Source organism: Balaenoptera physalus (assembly GCF_965194825.1).
Source record: "Balaenoptera physalus genome assembly, chromosome: X".
NCBI lineage: Eukaryota > Metazoa > Chordata > Mammalia > Artiodactyla > Balaenopteridae > Balaenoptera > Balaenoptera physalus.
Window position 1 is genome coordinate 32,941,474 of NC_138903.1, and position 23,661 is coordinate 32,965,134.

General features: G+C 36.4%; 1 protein-coding gene across 1 annotated transcript in view; it reads left to right on the plus strand.

Moving 5' to 3' along the window:
* The window catches only part of CFAP47 (cilia and flagella associated protein 47), a 421,910-nt gene that overhangs the window by 365,395 nt on the left and 32,854 nt on the right, over nucleotides 1–23,661 (plus strand). The window contains 3 exon segments of the mRNA XM_082446774.1: nucleotides 3,095–3,189; nucleotides 3,191–3,267; nucleotides 15,238–15,399. Coding sequence (XP_082302900.1) covers nucleotides 3,095–3,189; nucleotides 3,191–3,267; nucleotides 15,238–15,399 — 334 coding nt within the window.

Here is a 23,661-nt window from a genome sequence, read left to right on the forward strand (position 1 = left end):
CCTCTCACCCTTGTGAAAGTCACCACATGGCCTGAACTGCTGCAGAAACTTCATTACCTTCTCTCCTAATCCCCTTTTGCTCAATTTACCATTCAATGATCACATCACTTCCGTACTTAAAACATTCAGTAGGCTCTTGTTATTCTTAGAAGTCCTAAATCATCACTGTACCCTGCATGGTCTTGCCTATTTTGCCCATTTCATCTCTTGACAAGTTCTTCCCACTCCCTTTTGCTCCACCTGCTTAAGTTCTTTCCCAAATGGGCTGAGGTGGTTTCCACCACGGAAAAATTCCCCAATGCTACTCTGATGCCTAGGAGGCATTTACTTTCTCTCTACATCCAGGAAACCCTTATCACCTTTCAACTTTGGTGTACTGGTCTCCTCCTCAGGACCTTAGAAGTCAAGTTCCCAAGACCTTTGCTCTCATAGCCTCTTCTGCTTCTCCATAGTAGCCGTTATCACAGTAGTCATTTAAAAACTAGTGATATAATTGGTAGTTTATTGGCAGTTTTTCCCTCCCAATCATAAAGCTCCATGAGGACAAGAACCTTATTTGTCATTTCAAGGAAAGCTTTCAATTATTATTCATTGAATGAATAAAGAAATGAAAATATAAATGATAAGAAAAACGTTTTTAAAGCCTGTTTAGATGTTGGCTGTGGAAACAAAATTATCTGCCTCATATTCATGAATTTAGCCATAGCTAGGAAGTTTTACTGGGGCAAATTCTACAGGTCTCAGTGAGCAGTTTATGAAAATCTTCAGAGAATGGGAGACCATTGAAAATGGAAAGTGCTTTTAGACAAGCCTGTGATAACCATTATATATTGTAAAATACAGAAAAAAAGAGGTTAGTAAATATTTCAGTACCTGTTAAAACACAATTAAAATTAAATATATATTTATCATATTAATTTCATGAGTTCAAGTGTCTTTTTAAGGGATTGCTAAAAAAAGGACAGAATTTTCCTCCTGTATTTGTTACAGTAGTCCCAAGAACTGTTGACTTGTAACTTTGAAATTACAAACTGTATTAAGAGAAACTACATTTATTTAGATATTTTTTTAGAAATGTGCAATTATTCTCTTAAAGTTATGAGCTATGTTTGTCATGAGTGATTAATTTTATACAACAATCAGATGATAATTAATTTACACTGGCCTCACTGATTTAGCTCTTATCAACCATGTCCACATAAAAGTACTATACAGATTCTCTTCCACTTAGCAAAAGGCATGTTTTTAACTTGATAATATGACTTTTCAAGTAAAATGCAGAGACTCTAATATGATAGCTTTAAGACACGTTACAGAATGTCAGTTTATGATTTTGTACAACCCAATTCTGTCCCTCTCCCTTAGGTGCTAGTATCAACATATTCGAGTTACAGGTAAGGGGGATATGTGTAGTTTGAAAAAATACTAATGTTCCTAGTTGCCTCACCCCCTGTCCCTTGTGGATAATCATGTCTGTATTTTGTACCAGTGGGTTTTCTTATGATTGGAATTATGACATCCATAGAGACAGATTCCCCACAAGGGGTTCAATGCTTCTGAAACTAAATTTAGCTTCTCATTTCCTATCTTCATTCTGACACAGCCATTCCCATAAAGGCTTCAATAATTAAGCAGAAACAGATGCATATCTCAACTACATACAGTATTTACTTTGAAAAATATAATGTCATTTGAATGCAGTGGAAATTTCATCTCCCACTAAACACTCTAAAATTCTTAAATACTGCTTCTCTGTATGGAATGCTGCTTCCTATACATTTCCATATCCTGTCCCCAAAACAAGTAGACACATTAAAGTAGACATGCTGATTTTGCTACGACAAAGAATGGTTATTGATAGGAACAACAGTTGCCGATTTTGTCAACAGGATGAAAACTAGCAATTCAGGAGGTCAGAAATTTATTTTTACGTGTGGAAAAAAAAAAAGATCTTGTAAGGGTGTGGGTCAGTCAGTTATTTTACATTAATAAGGTTTGCTGAGTAATCATTAAATGTGACTTGGGCTTGTTACAGCCAAGCTATTTTTCAGAGTTCTGTGGCAGAAATTATAATCAGCTACTTCTGAAAGGTGGTCTGGTTTCTGTTAGGATTGCTTAGAGGTGGCCGTCAGTTCTGTGAATCCAAGGATCACGTTTACCTTTACACACTAGAGACAGACTTTAGAAATTAGCTCAGCTGTGGACCAGGTCAAGTCATGGTTCTCTGGAGCTCTCTTCCATGATCTATATGCAACAAACTTCTTGATTTGCAAGTTGGGCTCCTTACATGGACATGGAGCATAAATATAATAAATGATTGTGCTTCTCTTCTACATGCCAGTCTTGAATTTAAGATATTTTTCACATGTACCTAACAAAATCCTGCTATAATTAACTTTCCTCTGGTAACCTACTGCTTAAGAAAATACGGCTAACCATATTGTCTATAATAACCCAAGACTAATGAAGAACTCTCTCTTGTATTAAACTTTACCAGGGAATTGCCTGGTGGTCCAGTGGTTAGGGCTCCACATTTTCACTGCTGAGGGCACAGGTTCAATCCCTGGTCTGGGAATTAAGATCCCGCAAGCCGTGCAACACGGACAAAAAATAAAAAATAAAATATACCAGTGTTTGAAAATCCTACCCTAGTAGACTGGGATGCAGTTTTAATATTGTTTGAACTTAATTCAAATCGTTCTTTATAAATTACAAGTCTATATAGGCTTTTAATATATTTTTTATAGAGAGCACGTCATTATTTTTATTTTATAGTAAATATTGATTTTTAGTTTCCACTTGGCTATTTCTTGTTTTATAAGTCTGAATTTTAAGGATTTAAGATGGTGGGATTTAAGGATGATGGGTGCATGTATTTTTTTTTATGTTCATTCATTTATTTACCTTTTAACAAAAGCATACTGAGTACTATTATATATCTGGTGATGCACTAGGTATTATGAACACAAAGCTAAATAACATATACCATCTTCCTCCCTCTAAATACTTGTGCATGATTAATGCTGACATAATTGATTTTCAACCTATACATATTTAATTGAATTAAAATGCATTTTAATCTTAATTTTCTTAGATATACCTGTAAAACGTGAATTTGAATATGAAATTCAATTTGAATCTGAAATCACGAAGGCTAATTTGGAATCCTGCGTGGCTTTATATTACATAAAAAAAATCTTATAATATCAAGGCTGAAAGGGTAACATTGGTCTTCAGTCTGATATTTGCACCAAAGAAACCATTGAGGTAATAAACCTGCTTTTACCCCTATTTTCTTTAAACAATATTATTACTCTTTTAAACTAAATAATGTGATATTTTCTTTACATCTTTCTATATTTCAGTTGCATTACTTCTTTGATGCTGTTGAGGTGAATAGATTATTTCTTTTTTTTTTAACATCTTTATTGGGGTATAATTGCTTTACAGTGATGTGTTAGTTTCTGCTTCATAACAAAGTGAATCAGCTATATATATACATATATCCCCATATCTCTTCCCTCTTGTGTCTCCCTCCCACCCTCCCTATCCCAGCCTTCTAGGTGGTCACAAAGCACCAAGCTGATCTCCCTGTGCTATGTGGCTGCTTCCCACTAGCTATCTATTTTACATTTGGTAGTGTATATATGTCCATGCCACTCTCTCACTTCGTCCCAGCTTACCCTTCCCCGTCCCCATGTCCTCAAGTCCATTCTGTACATCTGCATCTTTATTCCTGTCCTGCCCCTAGGTTCTTCAGAAACATTTTTTTTTTTTTTAGATTCCATATACATGTGTTAGCATGCGGTATTTGTTTTTCTCCTTCTGACTTACTTCACTCTATAGGACAGACTCTAGGTCCATCCACCTCATGACAAATAACTCAATTTCGTTTCTTTTTATGGCTGAGTAATATTCCATTGTATATATGTGCCACATCTTTATCCATTCATCTGTCGATGGACACTTAGGTTGCTTCCATGTCCTGGCTATTGTAAATAGAGCTGCAAGGAACATTGTGGTACATGACTCTTTTTGAATTCTGGTTTTCTCAGGGTATATGCCCAGGAGTGGGATTGCTGGGTCATATGGTAGTTCTATTTTTAGTTTTTTAAGGAGCCTCCATACTGTTCTCCATAGTGGCTGTATCAATTTACATTCCCATCAACAGTGAAAGAGGCTTCCCTTTTCTCCACACCCTCTCCAGCATTTATTGTTTGTAGATTTTTTGATGATGGCCATTCTGACTGGTGTGAGGTGATACCTCATTATAGTTTTGACTTGCATTTCTCTAATGACTAGTGATGTTGAGCATCCTTTCATGTGTTTGCTGGCAATCTGTATATCTTCTTTGGAGAAATGTCTATTGAGGTCTTCTGCCCATTTTTGGATTGGGTTGTTTGTGTTTTTGATATTGAGCTGCATGAGCTGCTTGTAAATTTTGGAGATTAATCCTTTGTCAGTTGATTCATTGGCAAATAATTTCTCCCATTCTGAGGGTTGTCTTTTCGTCTTGTTTATGGTTTCCTTTGCTGTGCAAAAGCTTTTAAGTTTCATTGGGTCCCATTTGTTTATTTTTGTTTTTATTTCCATTTCTGTAGGAGGTGGGTCAAAAAGGATCTTGCTGTGATTTATGTCATTGAGTGTTCTGCCTATGTTTTCCTCTAAAAGTTTTATAGTGTCTGGCCTTACATTTAGGACTTTACTCCATTTTGAGTTTATTTTTGTGTATGGTGTTAGGGAGTGTTCTAATTTCATTATTTTACATGTAGCTGTCCAGCTTTTCCTAGCACCACTTATCGAAGAGGCTGTCTTTTCTCCGTTGTATATTCTTGCCTCCTTTATCAAAAATAAGGTGACCATATATGCATGGGTTTATCTCTGGGCTTTCTATCCTGTTCCATTGATCTATATTTCTGTTTTGGTGCCACTACAATATTGTCTTGATTACTGTAGCTTTGTAGTATAGTCTGAAGTCAGGGAGCCTGATTCCTCCCGCTCCATTTTTCTTTCTCAAGATTGCTTTGGCTATTCGGGGTCTTTTGTGTTTCCATACAAATTGTGAAATTTTTTGTTCTAGTTCTGTGAAAAATGCCAGTGGTAGTTTGATGGGGATTGCATTGAATCTGTAGTATAGTCATTTCCACAATGTTGATTCTTCCAATCCAAGACCATGGTATATCTCTCCATCTGTTTGTACCATCTTTAATTTCTTTCATCAGTGTCTTACAGTTTTCTGCATACAGGTCTTTTGTCTCCTTAAGTAGGTTTGTTCCTAGGGATTTCATTCTTTTTGCTGCAATGGTAAATGGGAGTGTTTCCTTAATTTCTCTTTCAGATTGTTCATCATTAGTGTATAGGAATGCAAGAGATTTCTGTGCATTAATTTTGTATCCTGCTACTTTACCAGATTCATTGATTAGCTCTAGTCGTTTTCTGGTAGCGTCTTTAGGATTCTCTATGTATAATATCATGTCATCTACAAACAGTGACAGCTTTACTTCTTCTTTTCCGATTTGGATTCCTTTTATTTCTTTTTCTTCTCTGATTGCTGTGGCTAACACTTCCAAAACTGTGTTGAATAATAATGGTGAGAGTGGGCAACCTTGTCTTGTTCCTGATCTTAGAGGAAATGATTTCAGTTTTTCACCATTGAGAACGATGTTGACTGTGGGTTTGTCATATATGGCCTTTATTATATTGAGGTAAGTTCCCTCTAGGCCTACTTTCTGGAGGGTTTTTATCATAAATGGGTGTTGAATTTTGTCAGAACTTTTTCTGCATCTATTGAGATGATCATATGGCTTTTATCCTTCAATTTGTTAATATGGTGTATCACATTGATTGATTTGCATATATTGAAGGATCCTTGCATTCCTGGAATAAACCCCACTTGATCATGGTGTATGATCCTTTTAATGTGCTGTTGGATTCGGTTTGCTAGTATTCTGTTGAGGATTTTTGCATCTATGTTCATCAGTGATATTGGCCTGTAGTTTTCTTTTTTTGTGACATCTTTGTCTGGTTTTGGTATCAGGGTGATGGTGGTGTCATAGAATGAGATTGGGAGTGTTCCTCCCTCTGCTATATTTTGGAAGAGTTTGAGAAGGATAGGTGTTAGCTCTTCTGTAAATGTTTGACAGAATTCACCTGTGAAGCCATCTGGTCCTGGGCTTTTGTTTGTTGGAAAGTTTTTAATCACAGTCTCAATTTCAGTGCTTGGGATTGGTCTGTTTATGTTTTCTGTTTCTTTCTGGTTCAGTCTTGGAAGGTTGTGCTTTTCTAAGAATGTGTCCATTTTTTCCAGGTTGTCCATTTTATTGGCATATAGTTGCTTGTAGTAATCTCTCATGATCCTTTGTATCTCTGCAGTGTCAGTTGTTACTTCTCCCTTTTCATTTCTAATTGTATTGATTTGAGTCTTCTCCCTTTTTTTCCTAATGAGTCTGGCTAATGGTTTATCAATTTTGTTTATCTTCTCAAAGAACCAGCTTTTAGTTCTGTTGATCTTTACTATTGTTTCCTTCATTTCTTTTTCATTTATTTCTGATCTGATCTTTATGATTTCTTTCCTTCTTCTTACTTTGGGTTTTTTTTGTTCTTCTTTCTCTAATTGCTTTAGGTGTAAGGTTCAATTGTTTATTTGAGATGTTTCTTGTTTCTTGAGGTAGGATTTTATTGCTATAAACTTCCCTCTTAGAAGTGCTTTTGCTGCATCCCATAGGTTTGGGTCATCGTGTTTTCATTGTCATTTGTTTCTGTGTATTTTTTGGTTTCCTCTTTGATTTCTTTAGTGATCTCTTGATAATTTAGTAGCGTATTGTTTAGCCTCCACGATATCTGGTCTCATAGCATTGTGGTCCAAAAAGATACTTAATATGATTTCAATTTTCTTAAAGTTACTAAGGATTCATTTGTGACCCCAAGATATGATGTATCCTGGAGAATGTTACATGAGCACTTGAGCAGAAAGTGTATTCTGTTCTTTTTGGATGGAATGTCCTATAAATATCAATTAAGTCCATCTTGTTTAATGTATCATTTAAAGCTTGTGTTTTCTTATTTATTTTCATTTTGGATGATCTGTCCATTGGTGAAAGTGGGGTGTTAAAGTCCCCTACCATGATTGTGTTACTGTCAATTTCCCCTTTTATGGGTGTTAGCATTTGCCTTATGTATTGAGGTGCTCCTATGTTGGGTGCATAAATATTTACAATTGTTATATCTTCTTCTCGGATTGATCCCTTGATAATTATGTAGTGTCCTTTTTTGTCTCTTGTAATAGACTTTGTTTTAAAGTCAATTTTGTCTGATATGAGAATTGCTACTCCAGCTTTCTTTTCATTTCCATTTGCAAGGAATGTCTTTTTCCATCCCCTCATTTTCAGTCTGTATGTGTCCCTAGGTCTAAAGTGGTTCTCTTGTAGACAGCATATATATGGGTCTTGTTTTTGTATCCACTCAGCCGGTCTATGTCTTTTGGTGGGAGCATTTAATCCATTTACATTTAAGGTAGTTATCGATATGTACGTTACTATTACCATTTTCTTAATTGTTTTGCGTTTGTTACTATAGGTCTTTTCCTTCTCTTGTGTATCCTGCTTAGGGATGTTCCTTAACATTTGTTGTAAAGCTGGTTTGGTGGTGCTGAATTCTCTTAGCTTTTGCTTGTCTCTAAAGGTTTTAATTTTTCCATCGAATCTGAACGAGATCCATGCTGGGTAGAGTAACCTTGGTTTTAGGTTTTTCCCTTTCATCACTTTAAATATGTTTGCCACTCCCTTCTGGTTTGCAGAATTACTGCTGAAAGATCAGCTGTTAACCTTATGGGGATTCCCTTGTATGTTTTTTGTTGCTTTTCCCTTGCTGCTTTTAATATTTTTTCTTTGTGTTTAATTTTTGATAGTTTGATTATTATTTGTCTTGGCATGTTTCTCCTTGGATTTATCCTGTATGGGACTCTCTGCGCTTCCTGGACTTGATTGACTATTTCCTTTCCCATATTAGGGAAGTTTTCAACTATAATCTCTTCAAATATTTTCTCAGTCCCTTTCTTTTTCTCTTGTTTTGGGACCTGTATAATTGGAATGTTGGTGCATTTAATGTTTTCCCAGAGGTCTCCTAGACTGTCCTCAATTCTTTTCATTCTTTTTTCTTTATTCTGCTCTGCAGTAGTTATTTCCACTATTTTATCTTCCAGGTCACTTATCCATTTTCTGCCTCAGTTATTCTGCTATTAATTCCTTGTAGAGAGTTTTTAATTTCATTTATTGTGTTGTTCATCATTGTTTGTTTGCTCTTTAGTTCTTCTAGGTCCTTGTTAAACGTTTCTTTTATTTTCTCCATTCTATTTCCAAGATTTTGGATCATCTTTACTATCATTGCTCTGAATTCTTTTTCAGGTAGACTGCCTATTTCCTCTTCATTTGTTTGGACTGGTGGCTTTTTACCTTGCTCCTTTATCTGCTGTATGTTTCTCTGTCTTCTCATTTTGATTAACTTACTGTGTTTGGGGTCTCCTTTTCACAGGCTGCAGGTTCATAGTTCCCGTTGTTTTTGGTGTCTGCTCCCAGTGGGTAAGGTTGGTTCAGTGGGTTGTGTAGGCTTCCTGGTGGAGGGGACTGGTGCCTGTGTTCTGGTGGATGAGGCTGGATCTTATGTTTCTGGTGGGCAGGACTGCATCTGGTGGTGTGTTTTGGGGTGTCTGTGACCATATTATAATTTTAGGCAGCCTCTCTGCTAATGGATGGGCTTGTGTTCCTGTCTTGCTAGTTGTTTGGCATAGGATGTCCAGCACTGTAGCTTGCTGGTCATTGAGGGAAGCTGGGTCTTAGCGTTGAGATGGAGATCTCTGGGAGAGCGTTCGCCATTTGATATCACATGGAGCCAGGACATCTCTCGTGGACCAATATCCTGAACTCGGGTCTCCCACCTCAGAGGCACAGGCGTGACACCCGGCTGGAGCACTAACACTCTGTCAGCCACATGGATCAGAAGGAAAGGGAGAAAAAAAGACAGAAGGAAAGAAAGAAAAAGATAAAGTTATTTAAAAAAAAATTTTTTTAATTATTAAAAATAAAAAAATTACAAAGTAATTTTAAAAAAAAGGAAAAGAAAGAAAGAAGAGAGCAACCAAACCAAAAAACAAATCCACCAATGTTAACAAGTGCTAAAAACTATACTAAAAAAAAAAAACAATAAACAACAGACAGAACCATTCGACAAATGGTAAAAGCAAAGCTATGCAGACAGAATGAAACAAGGAAACCTACACATACACACTCACAAAAAGAGAAAAAGGAAAAAAAAACTTTATATGTAAAAAAAAAAAAAAAAAGGAAGAGAACAACCAAATCAATAAACAAATCTACCAATGAGATAATAAAGTGTAAGTACTAAACTAAGATAAACATAAGACTAGACACAAATTAGATGCAGAAAGCAAACACCAAGTCTACAGTTGCTCCCAAAATCCACCACCTCAATTTTGGGATGACTCGTTGTCTGTTCAGGTATTCCGCAGATGCAGGGTACATGAAGTTGTTTGTGGAGATTTAATCCGCTGCTCCTGAGGCTGCTGGTAGAAATTTCCCTTTCTCTTCTTGTTCGCACAGCTCCTGGGGTTCAGCTTTGGATTTAGCCCCTCTTCTGCATGGAGATCGCCTGAGGGCGTCTGTTCCCTCCCCAGACGGGACAGGGTTAAAGTAGCAGCTGATTAGGGGCCTCTGGCTCACTCAGTCCAGGGGGAGGGAGGGGTACGGAATGCGGGGTGAGTCTGTGGTGTCAGAGGCCCGTGTGACATTGCAACAGCCTGAGGCATGCTATGTGTTCTCCTGGAGAAGTTCTTCGTGGATCACAGGACCCTGGCAGTGGCGTGCTACACAAGCTCCCAGGAGGGGAGGTGTGGATAGTGCCCTGTGCTTGCACACAGGCTTCTTGGTGGCTGCAGCAGCAGCGTGAGCATTTCATGCCCGTCTCTGGGGTCCGCGGTGATAGCCGCGGCTCGCACCTGTCTCTGGGGCTCGTTTAGGCGGTGCTCTGAATCTCCTCTCCTCGTGCACCCCAAAACAATGGTCTCTTGCCTCTTAGGCAGGTCCAGACTTTTTCCCGGACTCCCTCCCGGCTAGCTGTGGAGCACTAGCCCCCTTCAGGCTGTGTTCACGCAGCCAACCCCAGTCCTCTCCCTGGGATCTGACCTCTGAAGCCCGAAGTCTCCACTTTGCCCTCCGCACCCCTGTTACTGCGCTCTCCTCCGTGGCTCTGAAGCTACCCGCCGTCACTCCCCCTCTCCACCAGTGAAGGGGCTTCCTAGTGTGTGGAAACTTTTCCTCCTTCACAGTTCCCTCCCAGTGGTGCAGGTCCCATCCCTATTCTTTTGTCTCTGTTTTTTCTTTTTTCTTTTGCCCTACCCAGGTACGTGGGGAGTTTCTTGCCTTTTGGGAAGTCTGAGGTCTTCTGCCAGCATTCAGTAGGTGTTCTGTAGGAGCTGTTCCATATGTAGATGTATTTCTGATGTATTTGTGGGGAGGAAGGTGATCTCCACGTCTTACTCCTCTGCCATCTTGAATGTCTCTCCCGAATAGATTATTTCTAGCTATCAAGCTGTGAAAAGTATTCCGATGAATAAAATATTCTAAATTATTAGAAATCTGAGATATCCTTCAGGAATTGTGGCCTCCCCAAGGTCATTAGGATATGCTATTAGCAAAACAGGGCTGTCTACTTAAAAAAAAAATTTTAGTTACTGACTAGGTGCTGTATATTGGCAACACGATGTTTCTTTTTATTTTTAATTTTTTAATTTATTATTTATTTATTATTTTTATTTTTGGCTGTGTTGGGTCTTCGTTTCTGTGCGAGGGCTTTCTCCAGTTGCGGCGAGTGGGGGCCACTCTTCATCGCGGTGCGCGGGCCTCTCACTATCGCGGCCTCTCTTGTTGCGGAGCAGAGGCTCCAGACGCTCAGGCTCAGTAGTTGTGGCTCACGGGCCCAGTTGCTCCGCAGCATGTGGGATCTTCCCAGACCAGGGCTCGAACCCGTGTCCCCTGCATTGGCAGGCAGACTCTCAACCACTGCGCCACCAGGGAAGCCCAACATGATGTTTCTTGATACTGCTTCTCACAAACAGTTCAAATGATGAAAATGCCTAAACTATGTTCTCCTTTGCAATTACTGTCATTACCATTTTACCACCCAAAACCATAGCATTGCACATCCTTTAGTAAAGTTTAAGCGGGTCACACTGGAATCTGTGAGAATAGTAAGCTTTGAATGTCTGTCCTCTGAGAAACCTCATCCAGCATCTTTATATTTACTTTTTAGGCAACTGATATTTAGCACCTACAAGTACCGTATGATAGGTCACATCCAAAACAGGACTTTATTTATGTCTTAATGCAGAGATACTGATCAGTAGCACATATAAGTACAAAATACAGCCTGGCAATGAAAAAACAATTGAAAGTATTACTTGTGCTTTTAACCATTTCTGTAATTTAACTATGTATTGGATGTAGCCATGCATGTATTTACAGTGGCTTTGAGTATGTAGTTCAGTAACTAAAAGATACCAGGGTCATCTTGAGGAAGCAGTAACAAAATCAGACTGCAAGAAGCAAGTATACTATAAACATTGACCCTCTTTTATCTTCTCTTTCATTTTCATAGTATTCTATGTTTATTTGTTAGTATTTTTTCACATTTATCTTAGTATTATGTTGATTTAGTGACATGAAAATTACCAGCAAAAACCAGAAGGGGAAAATGGTATCATTAGTGAATATGAGCAGAACCAATGTAAATTTATATTCGTTCCACATTTTGTGGATTTAGAGCTTTTTAGTGAATATTTGAGAAGCTGATTTAGGACAACTTATATTCATGATTTATAAATTTTTGTGAGTGTTTTGTGGTGTTCTGATGTAGTTCAATAATTCTGTTTTGTGCACACATATATATACATATTCATTTGCTTTTGTCATTCCTTCTTCCATATGTATTTGGGATGGTTCACTGCAATACACACCATTAAATTAGAAAAAGCAAAATAAAACCAGTAGCTCTAAATTTTGAAAAAGAACAAGAAAATAATTATACCCAAATCATACTTTACCTAGATAATTTAAATAAGTATTAAATTTAATTCTTCTCTTCCTGATTGACAATTGGTAAAAAAGACAACAAAATTTTCATGTTTTGGTTAAAGAAAATGTAACATTGTTTCACAACAGTAAAAACAAGGTAATTTTTCACATTCATCCTTTCACAGAATAGTGCTGACATAATAAAAGTAATGGTCAGGGCCCTAAATGGTGGTGTTTTTTTTTTTTAATAAATTTATTTATTTATTTATTTATTTATTTTTGGTTGTGTTGGGTCTTCGTTTGTGTGCGAGGGCTTTCTCTAGTGCCGGTGAGCGGGGGCCACTCTTCATCGCCGTGCGTGGGCCTCTCACTATCGTGGCCTCTCTTGTTGCGGAGCACAGGCTCCAGACGCACAGGCTTAGTAGTTGTGACTCACGGGCCCAGTTGCTCCGCAGCATGTGGGATCTTCCCAGACCAGGGCTCGAACCCGTGTCCCCTGCATTGGCAGGCGGATTCTCAACCACTGCGCCACCAGGGAAGTCCCTAAGTGGTGTTTTTACAAAAAATAAAATATAATTAAAAACAAGAATATTATTCCTAAATGTCTTGACCTTTCCTTCTTTAAAATTTGTATTGGAGTATAGTTGATTTACAGTGTTGTGTTACTTTCTGCTGTACAGTTATACATATACACATATCCACTCTTTTTTAGATAAAAATCAAGGGTCTAATACCAAAACTTATAGATCAATAGCTAATATTGTCATGAATCAGTCTGATGATTCTAATTTAACACAGGCCTGAACTTTTTTTTTTAGTAGAGAAATTATAGATGTCATTTGTCTTAAGGAATGTTTAGAAATAATAATTATCGTAGCCTAACGTTTTCGTGGAACTTTTTATCTGCTCAAGAGATGAACAGAATGAGAACCCAAAGTTCCTTTTCACAGCGTTTGGGACAGGCAGCTTGGCATAGGGAATATCATATATATGTACATTGTTAGGAATCCACAGTATTGACTATAAAATGGTTCACTGTGTCATCCCTGAAATTGAGTGGTCTTCGTCACTGTGGGCCAAAAAGGTTGACTCAGTGGCCTCCCACTAACTCAAAGAATTGGCTGCTGAATGAAATTATTCAACATTGTTCATTTGATCATGTTTATTCATTTATTCAAAAATCATTTAGCATCTACAAAAGAGACAAAATCCCTGCACTTTTGGAATATTTAGTCTAGTGAGAGTGATAGATGAGAGAATTAAATACATAAATAAACAAGAACATTTCAGATTGTCTGAGAAGGAAATAAATAAGGGGAAATAGAGAGCTATGGAGGATGTACACCAGATAAGGTAGACAGGCTTCCATGAAGAGGTGATGTCTGAAGAAAGACCTTACAGATGAGAAGAGCTTGGAAGGGTATTTGAGACAGAGGAGGTAATAAATGCCGAAGCCAAAGCCGTAGCACAGGAAAACGTTTGGCATGAACGATGAATAATAAGCAGGCAAATCTTTCTCTAATGCAGTGAGGAAAGGAGAAAGTAACTAATTGGAGGAGAGTTTGGCCAGGATCTGATCACATAAGGTCATGAGGCTATGAATTTGTCTTTTATGCTAGAAACAGTTGGAAATGACTGAAGGATAAATATTTGAGAGACTGTTTTAGGACAACTTGTGTATGTGATTCATAAAATTCTGTAAGTGCTGTGTGATAACCTGGTGTAGTTTAACAACTCTCTTTTGTGCATATGTGTACATATTCATTTACTTCTGTGATTCCTTGTTACACGTGAATTTGAGGTGGTTCAAATGTAGACATAAAGTTAAAAAGAAAAACTAAAGTAAAACAATAGCTCAAAGTTGTGGAAGTCCTCTCCTTCTTGTGAAATGGCAAGAGTAGGACCGGGTAGACCAGTTATTGAAATAGTGCTCTTGAAATAGTGCTAATAGAGGAATATGGTTTCATTCACTAGGACAGGACAGTGTGAGAGAAGTGTAGCTTTAGAGTTTATATTTTGGATATAAGTTTAAGATGATATGTCAGTCATCATGGACTTCATTATACTGAATAATATTTCACTGTTTCAGTGCAATACACTTTATTGTTACTAGCACTCTATTGAAGGAATATTTTTTAAATTTTGGTACCATTTTTTTGACAGTATAAATAATGCAGCAGTGGACATCCTTATACACATTGCTTCTTGAAATCTTTGAGGTAGATCTCTGAGGGAAATTACTAATAGTGAATTAGCTGGGTTAGTGTGTGCAACTTTTCAAATTTATCTAATTGTTCCCCAAATGGTTGAGTAATTTTACGGTCCAATTTAAAGAGGGTAAGAGTTCCCAGAACTGTTCTGACAGTTTTATGTAAGAGGATTGTGATTTCTTGGTCCAGTCTGACATATGATATGATACTGCAACAACACCATTATACGTTTGAGTCATTTCCACCCTAAGCAAGCAAACACATTGGTAACCATTCCTCAACTTCAGCTACTGACCTTCATCTCCACTCTTCTTCAGAGCCAAGTGCTTAGAAAGGCTATCTTTACTGTCTCCATTAATTCAACTGCCGCTCAATTATATGTTATTGCATAAAGTGTTCATGGTGTTTATCATTCGCAATTTAATTTTTTAAAGCTTCAGTTTAAGTTAATTTTGGGGGCTTTATAAGTGTTCACAAAAAATGTAATATTTCTATATGAAGCAAGAGTTCAAAAAACTTTCTCACGGTGTTTCATTTTTTTACAGAAAATCCCCATATGGAATACCTTTTAGTATAATAGTTGGGTCCATTTGCCAACCTCTCCTCAGATTCTCAAATAATATGATATTCTATGCTGGTTACATAAAATTTGCAGTCAATTCTGCATATGTTACTGGTTCTTAGTAAATAACTAGAGAGTAAATAAAATGCCCTACAAAATCATTACCTCAAAGGGAAGATGATAATATGGACTGTGACCTACAAAATTATTCCTAAAATGTAATTAACAGTCATCTACATTTTTTTAAAGAATTAAAAGTCTCAGTATTCTACTGAAACCATAGGTTTACTTACATTTTCACCTTAGATGTTGATCTGCTATACTGTATTCTCTTTGCTTGTTTTCCTGTAGTATCCTTTATAATTCTCTTTTTCTATTGAAGGTCTCAAATTACACTGAAAATAGAGTGCATAACAGATGGAATCTGGAAATTTCCCGTGATGTTGGTTGCTACTGAGCCTGATGTGGATGGTGTCATTGACATAGAAGGGGTTGGTTTATTTAAAGGATCTACTGTTGACTTCAGGCTGACAAGTCAGACAAGGTAATATATCAAACAAAAGTATGTAACTGGTTTTGTGAATGTAATTTATGCTGAACTGGGAAACAAAATTTAAGATGAAAAATTCTATTATGTCATCTTTTTCTGGTTAAGCCAGAGCATTATTGCTTCTATGAATCAAAACTTTATATATTTCGTATTTTTTATTTAAAACTTGGAAAATAGAATCTACAAAGTGGAGACCAAAAGACAATAAGAAAAAGTAAATAGACACTGAAATTTAGAATAATACTTCTATTTGTTTTTCAAAGGATGTTTTAATGTATTTTTTCAAAGATAGATGGGATGTTTCTAGTAAATTTTAACAGTTTTGGGTTTTTAAGTGGTTTAATTAAGTAGAGATGATTAGGCAACCGATTTTGATTCCATTTTCTGTATTATTCTGCTCAACCATAGCTATCTTTGTTATACTTGTGATAACCTAGGCAGCATGACAATACTTTTACCTATCTCACATGTAAAATATATTTTTACAGCTTCTTTTGAGGTGTAACGTACTTTCCATAAAATTCACCTATTGTAAGTGTACATTTCAATATTTTTTGAAAATGAATAGAATTGCAGTCATAGCCACATTCTAGGTTTAGAACTCTTCCATCTGCCCCCAAATTTCCCTCAAGCCCCTTTGCAGTCAATCCCCACTCCCACCCCCAGTCTCAGGCAACCAGTGATTTGCTTTCTGTCTCTACAACCTTGCCTTTTCTGGATATGTTATATAAATAAAATCACCCAGTATGTAGTGTCTTTTTTAAACTGTTTTTAAGCAGTTTAGGTTTCCAACAAAATTGAGAGGAAGGCATAGAGATTTCTCATTTACCTCCTGCCCCCATACATGTGTAGCCTCCCCCATTATCAACATCACTCACAAGAATGGTACTTTTTTTTTTTTTTTTTAATTTATTTTTGGCTGTGTTGGGTCTTCGTTTCTGTGCGAGGGCTTTCTCTAGTTGCGGCAAGCGGGGGCCACTCTTCATCGCGGTGCATGGGCCTCTCACTATCGCGGCCTCTCTTGTTGCGGAGCACAGGCTCCAGACGCACAGGCTCAGCAGTTGTGGCACACGGGCTTAGTTGCTCCGCGGCATGTGGAATCTTCCCAGACCAGGGCTCGAACCCGTGTCCCCTGCATTGGCAGGCAGATTCTCAACCACTGCGCCACCAGGGAAGCCCAGTACATTTTTTAATAAGGATAGACCTTTGTTGACACATCCTAATCATCCAAAGTCCGTAGTTTGCAATAAGGCTCACTATTGGTGTTGTACATTCTATGGGTTTGGACAAAAGTATGATGTCATATATGCATCATTATAGTATCACACAGAGTATTTTCACTGCACTAAAAGTCCTCTGTGCTCTCCCTATTCATCTCTCTTACTCCACCCTTGGAAACCACTGATCTTTCTATTGTCTCCATAGTTTTGTCTTGTACAGAATGTCATATAATTGGAATCATACAGTATGTAGCCTTTTCAGATTGGCTTCTTTTACTTAGCAATATGCAATCAAGGTTTACCCATCTCTTTTCATGGCTTGATAGCTTATTTCTTTTTAGCATTGAATAATATTCCACTATCTGGATGTGTCAGTTTATTTGTCCATTCACCTACTGAAGGACATCTTGCTTGCTCCTAAGTTTTGGCAATTATGATTAAAGATGATATAAACATCTGAGTGCAGGTTTTATTGTAGATATAAGTTTTCAAGTCTTTTGAGTAAATACCAAGGAGCACAATTGCTGGATCCTACAGTAAGAGTATATTTGGTTTTGTCAGAAATTGCCAAACTGTCTTCCAAAGTAGCTGTAACGTTTTGCCCTCCCACCAATAATAAATGAGAGTTCCTATTGCTCCACATCCTTGCTGGCGCTGGATGGTATCGGTGTTCTTGCTTTTGGCCATTCTAATAGAAGTATAGTGGTATCTCATTGTAGTTTTTAGTTTGCATTTCCCTGTTGACATATGGTATGATGCGTCTTTTCAAATGCTTGCTTGCCATGTGTATATCTTCCTTGGTAAGGTGTCCAATAAGATATTCTGCCCATTTTTAATTGGGTTGTTTTCTTGTTTTGAGTTTTAAGAGTTCTTTGTATGTTTTGGATAACAGTCCTTTATCAGTTGTGTCTTTTGCAGGTACATTCTCCCAGTCTGTGGCTTGTCTTCTAATTCTCTTGATACTGTCCTTCTTTTAATGAAGTCCAGGTTATCAGTTATTTGTTTCATGCTGTGTGTCCTTGCTATTGTATCCAGTAGGACATCACCATACCCAGAGTCATCTAAGTTTTCTCTTATGTAATCATGTTATCTTCTAGGAGTGTTATACTTTTGTGTTTTACACTTAGGTTTATGGTCCATTTTAAGTTAATTTTTGTGAGGCCTGTAAGGTATGTGTCTACATTCTATTTTTTTTTGCATGTGGATGTCCAGTTATTCCAACACCATTTGTTAAAGAGACTGTCTTTGCTCCATTGTATTGCCTTTGCTCCTTCATCAAAGATCAGTTGACTGTATTTATATGGGTCTATTTCTGGGCTTTCTATTATGTTTAATTGATCTATTCTTTAACAAATACCATCCTATCTTAATTACAGTAGCTTTATAGTAAGTCTTCAGGTCAGATAGTATTAGTACTCCAACTTTGCGTTTTTTCTTCAATACTGAGCTGGCTATTCTGAGGCTTTTGCCTCTCTGTATAATCCATTTGTTGATATCCATAAAATAACTGCCTGGGATTTTGACTGGGATTGCATAGAATCTATAGGTCAAATTGAGAAGAACTGCCATGCTGACAATATTGAACCTTCCTATCCATGAGCATAGCATAGTTCCCCATATATTTATTTATTATTTACTTTCATTCATCAGAGTTTTATAGTTTTTCTCACATATATCTTGTACATATTGCTAGATTTATACCTAAGTATTTTATTTTGAGGGATGCTAATGTAAATGATCTTGGTTTTTAATTCCAAATTTCACTTCTTCATTGTTGGTATATAGAAAGCAATTGAATTTTGTATGTTAATCTTGTATCCTGCAACCTTGCTATAATAGCCTATTAGTTCCAGTAGTTTTATTGTCCATTCTTTGGTAGTTTCTACATAGATGATCTGTCAACTGCAAATAAAGACACATTTATGTCTTCCTTCCCAATCTATGTAACTATCATTTCCTTTTCTTGCCTTACTGCATTAACAAGGATTTCCATACGATGCTGAAAAGGAGTGGTGAGAGGGGACATACTTGCTTTATGAGATCATAGTGGCAAAGCTAGACGTTTCTCACCATTAAATATGATGTTAGCAGTAGGATTTTTGTAGATAGTTTTTATCAAGTTGAGCAAGTTCCCCTCTATTCCTAATTAACTGAGAGTTTTTATCATTAATGAGTGTTAGATTTTATCAAATGCTTTTTCTGTATCTGTTGATATGACCATGTAATTTTTTCTTTTTAAGTCTGTTGATATGATGGATTTCATTAACTGATTTTCAAATGTTGAACCAGCCCTGCATACCTGGGATAAATCATATTTGATCATGGTGTATAATTCTTTTTATACTTTTTTGGATTCAGTTTGCTAATATTTTGTTGAGTATATTTGCATCTGTGTTTACGTATGAACATGAGAGATATTGGTATGTAGTTTTCTTGTAGTGTCTTTGTCTGTTTTTTAGTATTAGAGTAATGCTAGACTCAAAAAATGAGTTAGGAAGTAATCCCCCTGCTTCTATCCTCTGAAAAAGATTGTAAAGAATTGGTATAATTTCTTTCTTAAATCTTTGGTAGAATTTACCAGTGAACCCATTTGGACCTACTGCTTCTTGTTTGGGAAAGTTATTAATTATTGATTCAATTTCTTTAATAGATGTAGGCCTATTCAGGTCATCTGTTTCTTCTTGTGTGAGTTTTGGCAGATTGTGTCTTTCCATGACTTAGTCCATTTCATCAAGGATATCATATTTGTTAGCATAGACTTGTTCATTGTATTCCTGTATTATCTTTGTAATTACAAAGGGATCTGTAGTGATGTCCCATCTTTCATTTCTGAAATTAGTAATTTGTGTCCTCTCTCTCATTTTTTTTACAGTTTGCCTGGCTACAAGCTTATCAATTTTATTGAGTTTTCAGAGAACCAGCACATTGTTTCATTGATTTTTCTCTGTTGATTTCCTGTTTTCAATTTCATTTATTTCTGCTCTAATTCTTATTTATTTTCTTCTTTTTATTTTGGGTTTAATTTTCTCTCTTTTTCTTAAGTTTCCTAAGGTGGAAACTTAGATTATTCCTTTAAAATTTTTCTTCTTTTCTAATATACGCATTTAATGATATAAATTTCCCTCTAAGCATTGTTTTCACTGTATCCCACAAATTTTGTTGTGTTTTCATTTTCATTTTGATAAAAATATTCCTTAATTTCTCTTGAGATTTCTTCCTTGACCCATGTGTTATTTAGAACTATGTTGTTTATTTTCCACACATTTTGAGTTTTTCAAGTTATCTTTCTAGTTAAATTCCACTGTAGTCTGAGAACAGACATTGTATGATTTCTATTCTTTTAAATTTGTTAAGGTTTGCTTTATAGCCCATAATGTAGACTGTCTTGGTGAATATTCCATTTGAGCTTGAGAAAAATGTGAATTCTACTGTTTTTGGATGAAGTAGTCCATAGATGTGAATTATATCCAGTTGATTGATGGTGTTGTGAGTGCAACTATGTCCTTACTAATTTTCTGCCCACTAGATCTGTCCTTTACTGGGAGAGGGGTGCTGAGGTCTCCAACTGTGACAGTGGATTTATTGATATCTCCTTGCAGTTTTATCAGCTTTTGCTTCAAAAGTTTGATGCTCTGTTGTTAGGTGCATACATGTTAAGATTTGTCATATCTTCTGGGAGAATTGACCCCTTTATCATTATGGCATGTGCTTCTTTATCCCTGATAACTTTCCTTGCTTTGAAGTCTGCTCTGTCATTCTTTTTCTGCCTTATGTGGTTTTAATTAAACATTTTATATGATTCAGTTTCTCTCCTTTATTACGTTATATTTCTTTTTTTTTTTAACTGTTTTTAGTGTTTGCCCTACAGTTTGTGATATATATTTATAAGTAATCCAAGTCCACTTTTAAATAACGCTGTATGCTTCACAGGTAATGTATCTTATAATAACAAAATAATCCTATTTCTACCCCTGTCGCTTGTTTCATTGCTGACATTTATCTCTCTCTCTCTCTCTCTCTCACACACACACACACACACACACACACATATACACATATATATACACACACATCTATATGTATACATAAGCATACACACATGCACATACACAAGATATATACATAAGCATGTATAATTGAATATTTCGTTGCTATTATTATTTGAACAAACTGTTACCTGTTATATTAAGAATAAGAAGAATAAAGTTTTTATTTTATCTTCACTTATTCCTTTTTGCATGTTTTTCCTTTCTTCTTGTAGATTCAAGTTTCTGGACTATATTATTTCTCTTCTCTCTACAGAACTTTTAACATTTCTTGCATGGTAGGTCTACTGGCAACAAATTCTCTCAATTTTTGCTTGTCTGAGAAAGTCTATTTCTCCTTCATTTTTGAATGATATTTCCGCAGGGTTCAAAATTCTAGGCTAGTGTTTATTTGTTTTTGTTTTTTTTTTCTGAAAACTTTAAATATTTCACTCTACTCTCTTGCTTGCATGGTTTCTGAGAAGTTTGATGTAATTTTTATCTTTGTTCCTCTTTATGTAAGTAAGGTGTTTTTTTGCCTCTGGATTCTTTCAACGTTTTTTCTGTATCTTTGATTTTCTGTAATTTGAAAGTGACATGCTTAGATATAGTTTGTTTTTTGGCATTTATCCTGCTTTGTGTTCTCTCAGCTTCCTGCATCTGTGGTTTGGTGTCTGTCATTGATTTGGGGAAATTCTCAATCATTATTGTTTTGAATATTTCTTCTTTTCTTTTCTCTCTTCCTTCTCTTTCTGCTATTTCCATTACATATATGTTACACCTTTTGTAGTTGCCCCATAGTCCTTGGATATTCTTTTCCTTTTTTCACTCTTTGTTCTCTTTGCTTTTCAGTTTTCAAGGATCCTATTAATATATCATCTGGTTCAGAGATTATTTCCTTAACCATGTCTAGTCTACTAATAAGCCCGTCAAGGGCAGTCTTCATTTTTGTTAGCGTTTTTATCTCAAGCACTTCTTTTTGGTTCTTTCCTAGGATTTCCTTCTTTCTGCTTATATTACAAACATTAAAAATGAAAAAACTACCTTGAGTATGTTTATCGTGCATGTGGCAAACAAGACCTTAAACCACAAGATTTTACTTTCAAATAATGAATAATATTTAGAGAATATTTAATATATCAATGACACTATTAATTATTTTTGTGGTCATAGGACTAAATTTGTTTGGGTCAGGAAATGAGTAAAAATTATACTTTTGCCATTATTCTATAAAATTATCAGACTAGGTAACTTAGTCTTTAATATTAAAGATTTATTTCCACACAGCATGCCATAAGGGATTGCTGAGGATCTTATATGTAATGCAAAATGGACATTGTTAAGAGCAGGCCCTGTAATACAAGAAAGGGTAACAGATTATAGCCTGTGCCAGGAAATACATGGAAGTTGTGTAGTGACTGGCTCATAAACAGGTACCCCATAAACATTAATTGAAGGAATAAGGTGGATTAAGAAGGAAAATTATTAGAACAATATTTATGTCTTCATCTGCTTAGTATAACCATGTAGAACATACGGAGAACAAGCAAAGTGTTATTTTTCCCGTAAGAAGACAGAAATCTATTGCATACACCATTGGGATTTGGTATAAGTAGATAATATTGAAGCATTCATTTCTCATAGACTTTATTTTTAGAGCCATTCTTCAGGTATACATAAAAAATTGCACATAAAGTACAGAGAGTTCCCTTATACCCCCTTTCCCCAGTCCCCAACACAGTTTCTCCTATTAGTAACACCTTGCATTGGTATGTTACACTTGTTACTATTGATGAACCCGTATTAATATATTATTAACTAAAGACCATAGCTTACATGTAGGGGTCACTCTTTGTGTTGTACAGTTCTATGGATTTCGACAAATGCATAATGACACGTATCCACAGTATGATACGAAATAGTTTCAACTGACCTAAAATTCCCGTCTTCCACCTATTCATTCCTCTCCACTCACCTCCACCCCCACTCACCCTCCTCTCAAACCCTTGGCAACCACTGATCTTTTTACTGACTCTGTGGTTTTGTCTTTTCCAGAATGTCATGTGGTTGGAATTACACAGTATGTAGCCTTTTAAGACTGGCTTCTTTCACTTAACAATGTGCATTTAAGCCTCCTCCAAGTCTTTATTTTATGGCTTCATAGCTCATTTCTTTTTATAGCTGAATAATGGACATCTTGGTAGATTCCAGTTTTTGACAAGTATGAAAAAAGTTGCTGTAAACATTTGTGTGCAGCATTTTGTGTAGACATACATTTTCAAATCATTTAGATAAATACCTAGGATTATAAATGCTGGATTGTATAGAAAGCCTATGCTTAGATATATAAGAAACTGCCAAATTATCTTCCAAAGTGGCTATGCCATTTTGCATCCCTACAACCAATGAATGAGAATTGTGTTGCTCTGAATTTTCACCTGCATTTAGCATTGTCAGGTTTGTTTTGTTTTGTTGTCATTGTAGCCATTCTAATAGTGGTATATCATTGTTTTTGTTTTTGTTTTTTAAAGTGTGCATGGATTTGCTTTTTTTTTTTTTTTAATTATTTATTTATTTATTTATGGCTGTGTTGGGTCTTCGTTTCTGTGCGAGGGCTTTCTCTAGTTGCGGCAAGTGGGGGCCACTCTTCATTGCGGTGCGCGGGCCTCTCACTATCGCGGCCTTTCTTGTTGCGGAGCACAGGCTCCAGACACTCAGGCTCAGCAATTGTGGCTCACGGGCCTAGTTGCTCTGTGGCATGTGGGATCTTCCCAGACCAGGGCTCGAACCCGTGTCCCCTGCATTAGCAGGCAGACTCTCAACCACTGCGCCACCAGGGAAGCCCTATGTCATTGTTTTAATATGCAGTTTCCTAATGTCAAATGATACTGAGCACATATGTCCTCACTTGCCACTTGTTTATCTTCTTTGATGAGGAGTTTGTTAAGATCTTTTACCTATATTTTAGTTGTATTGTTGGTTTTCTTTTTGCTGAGTTTTAAGCATTATTT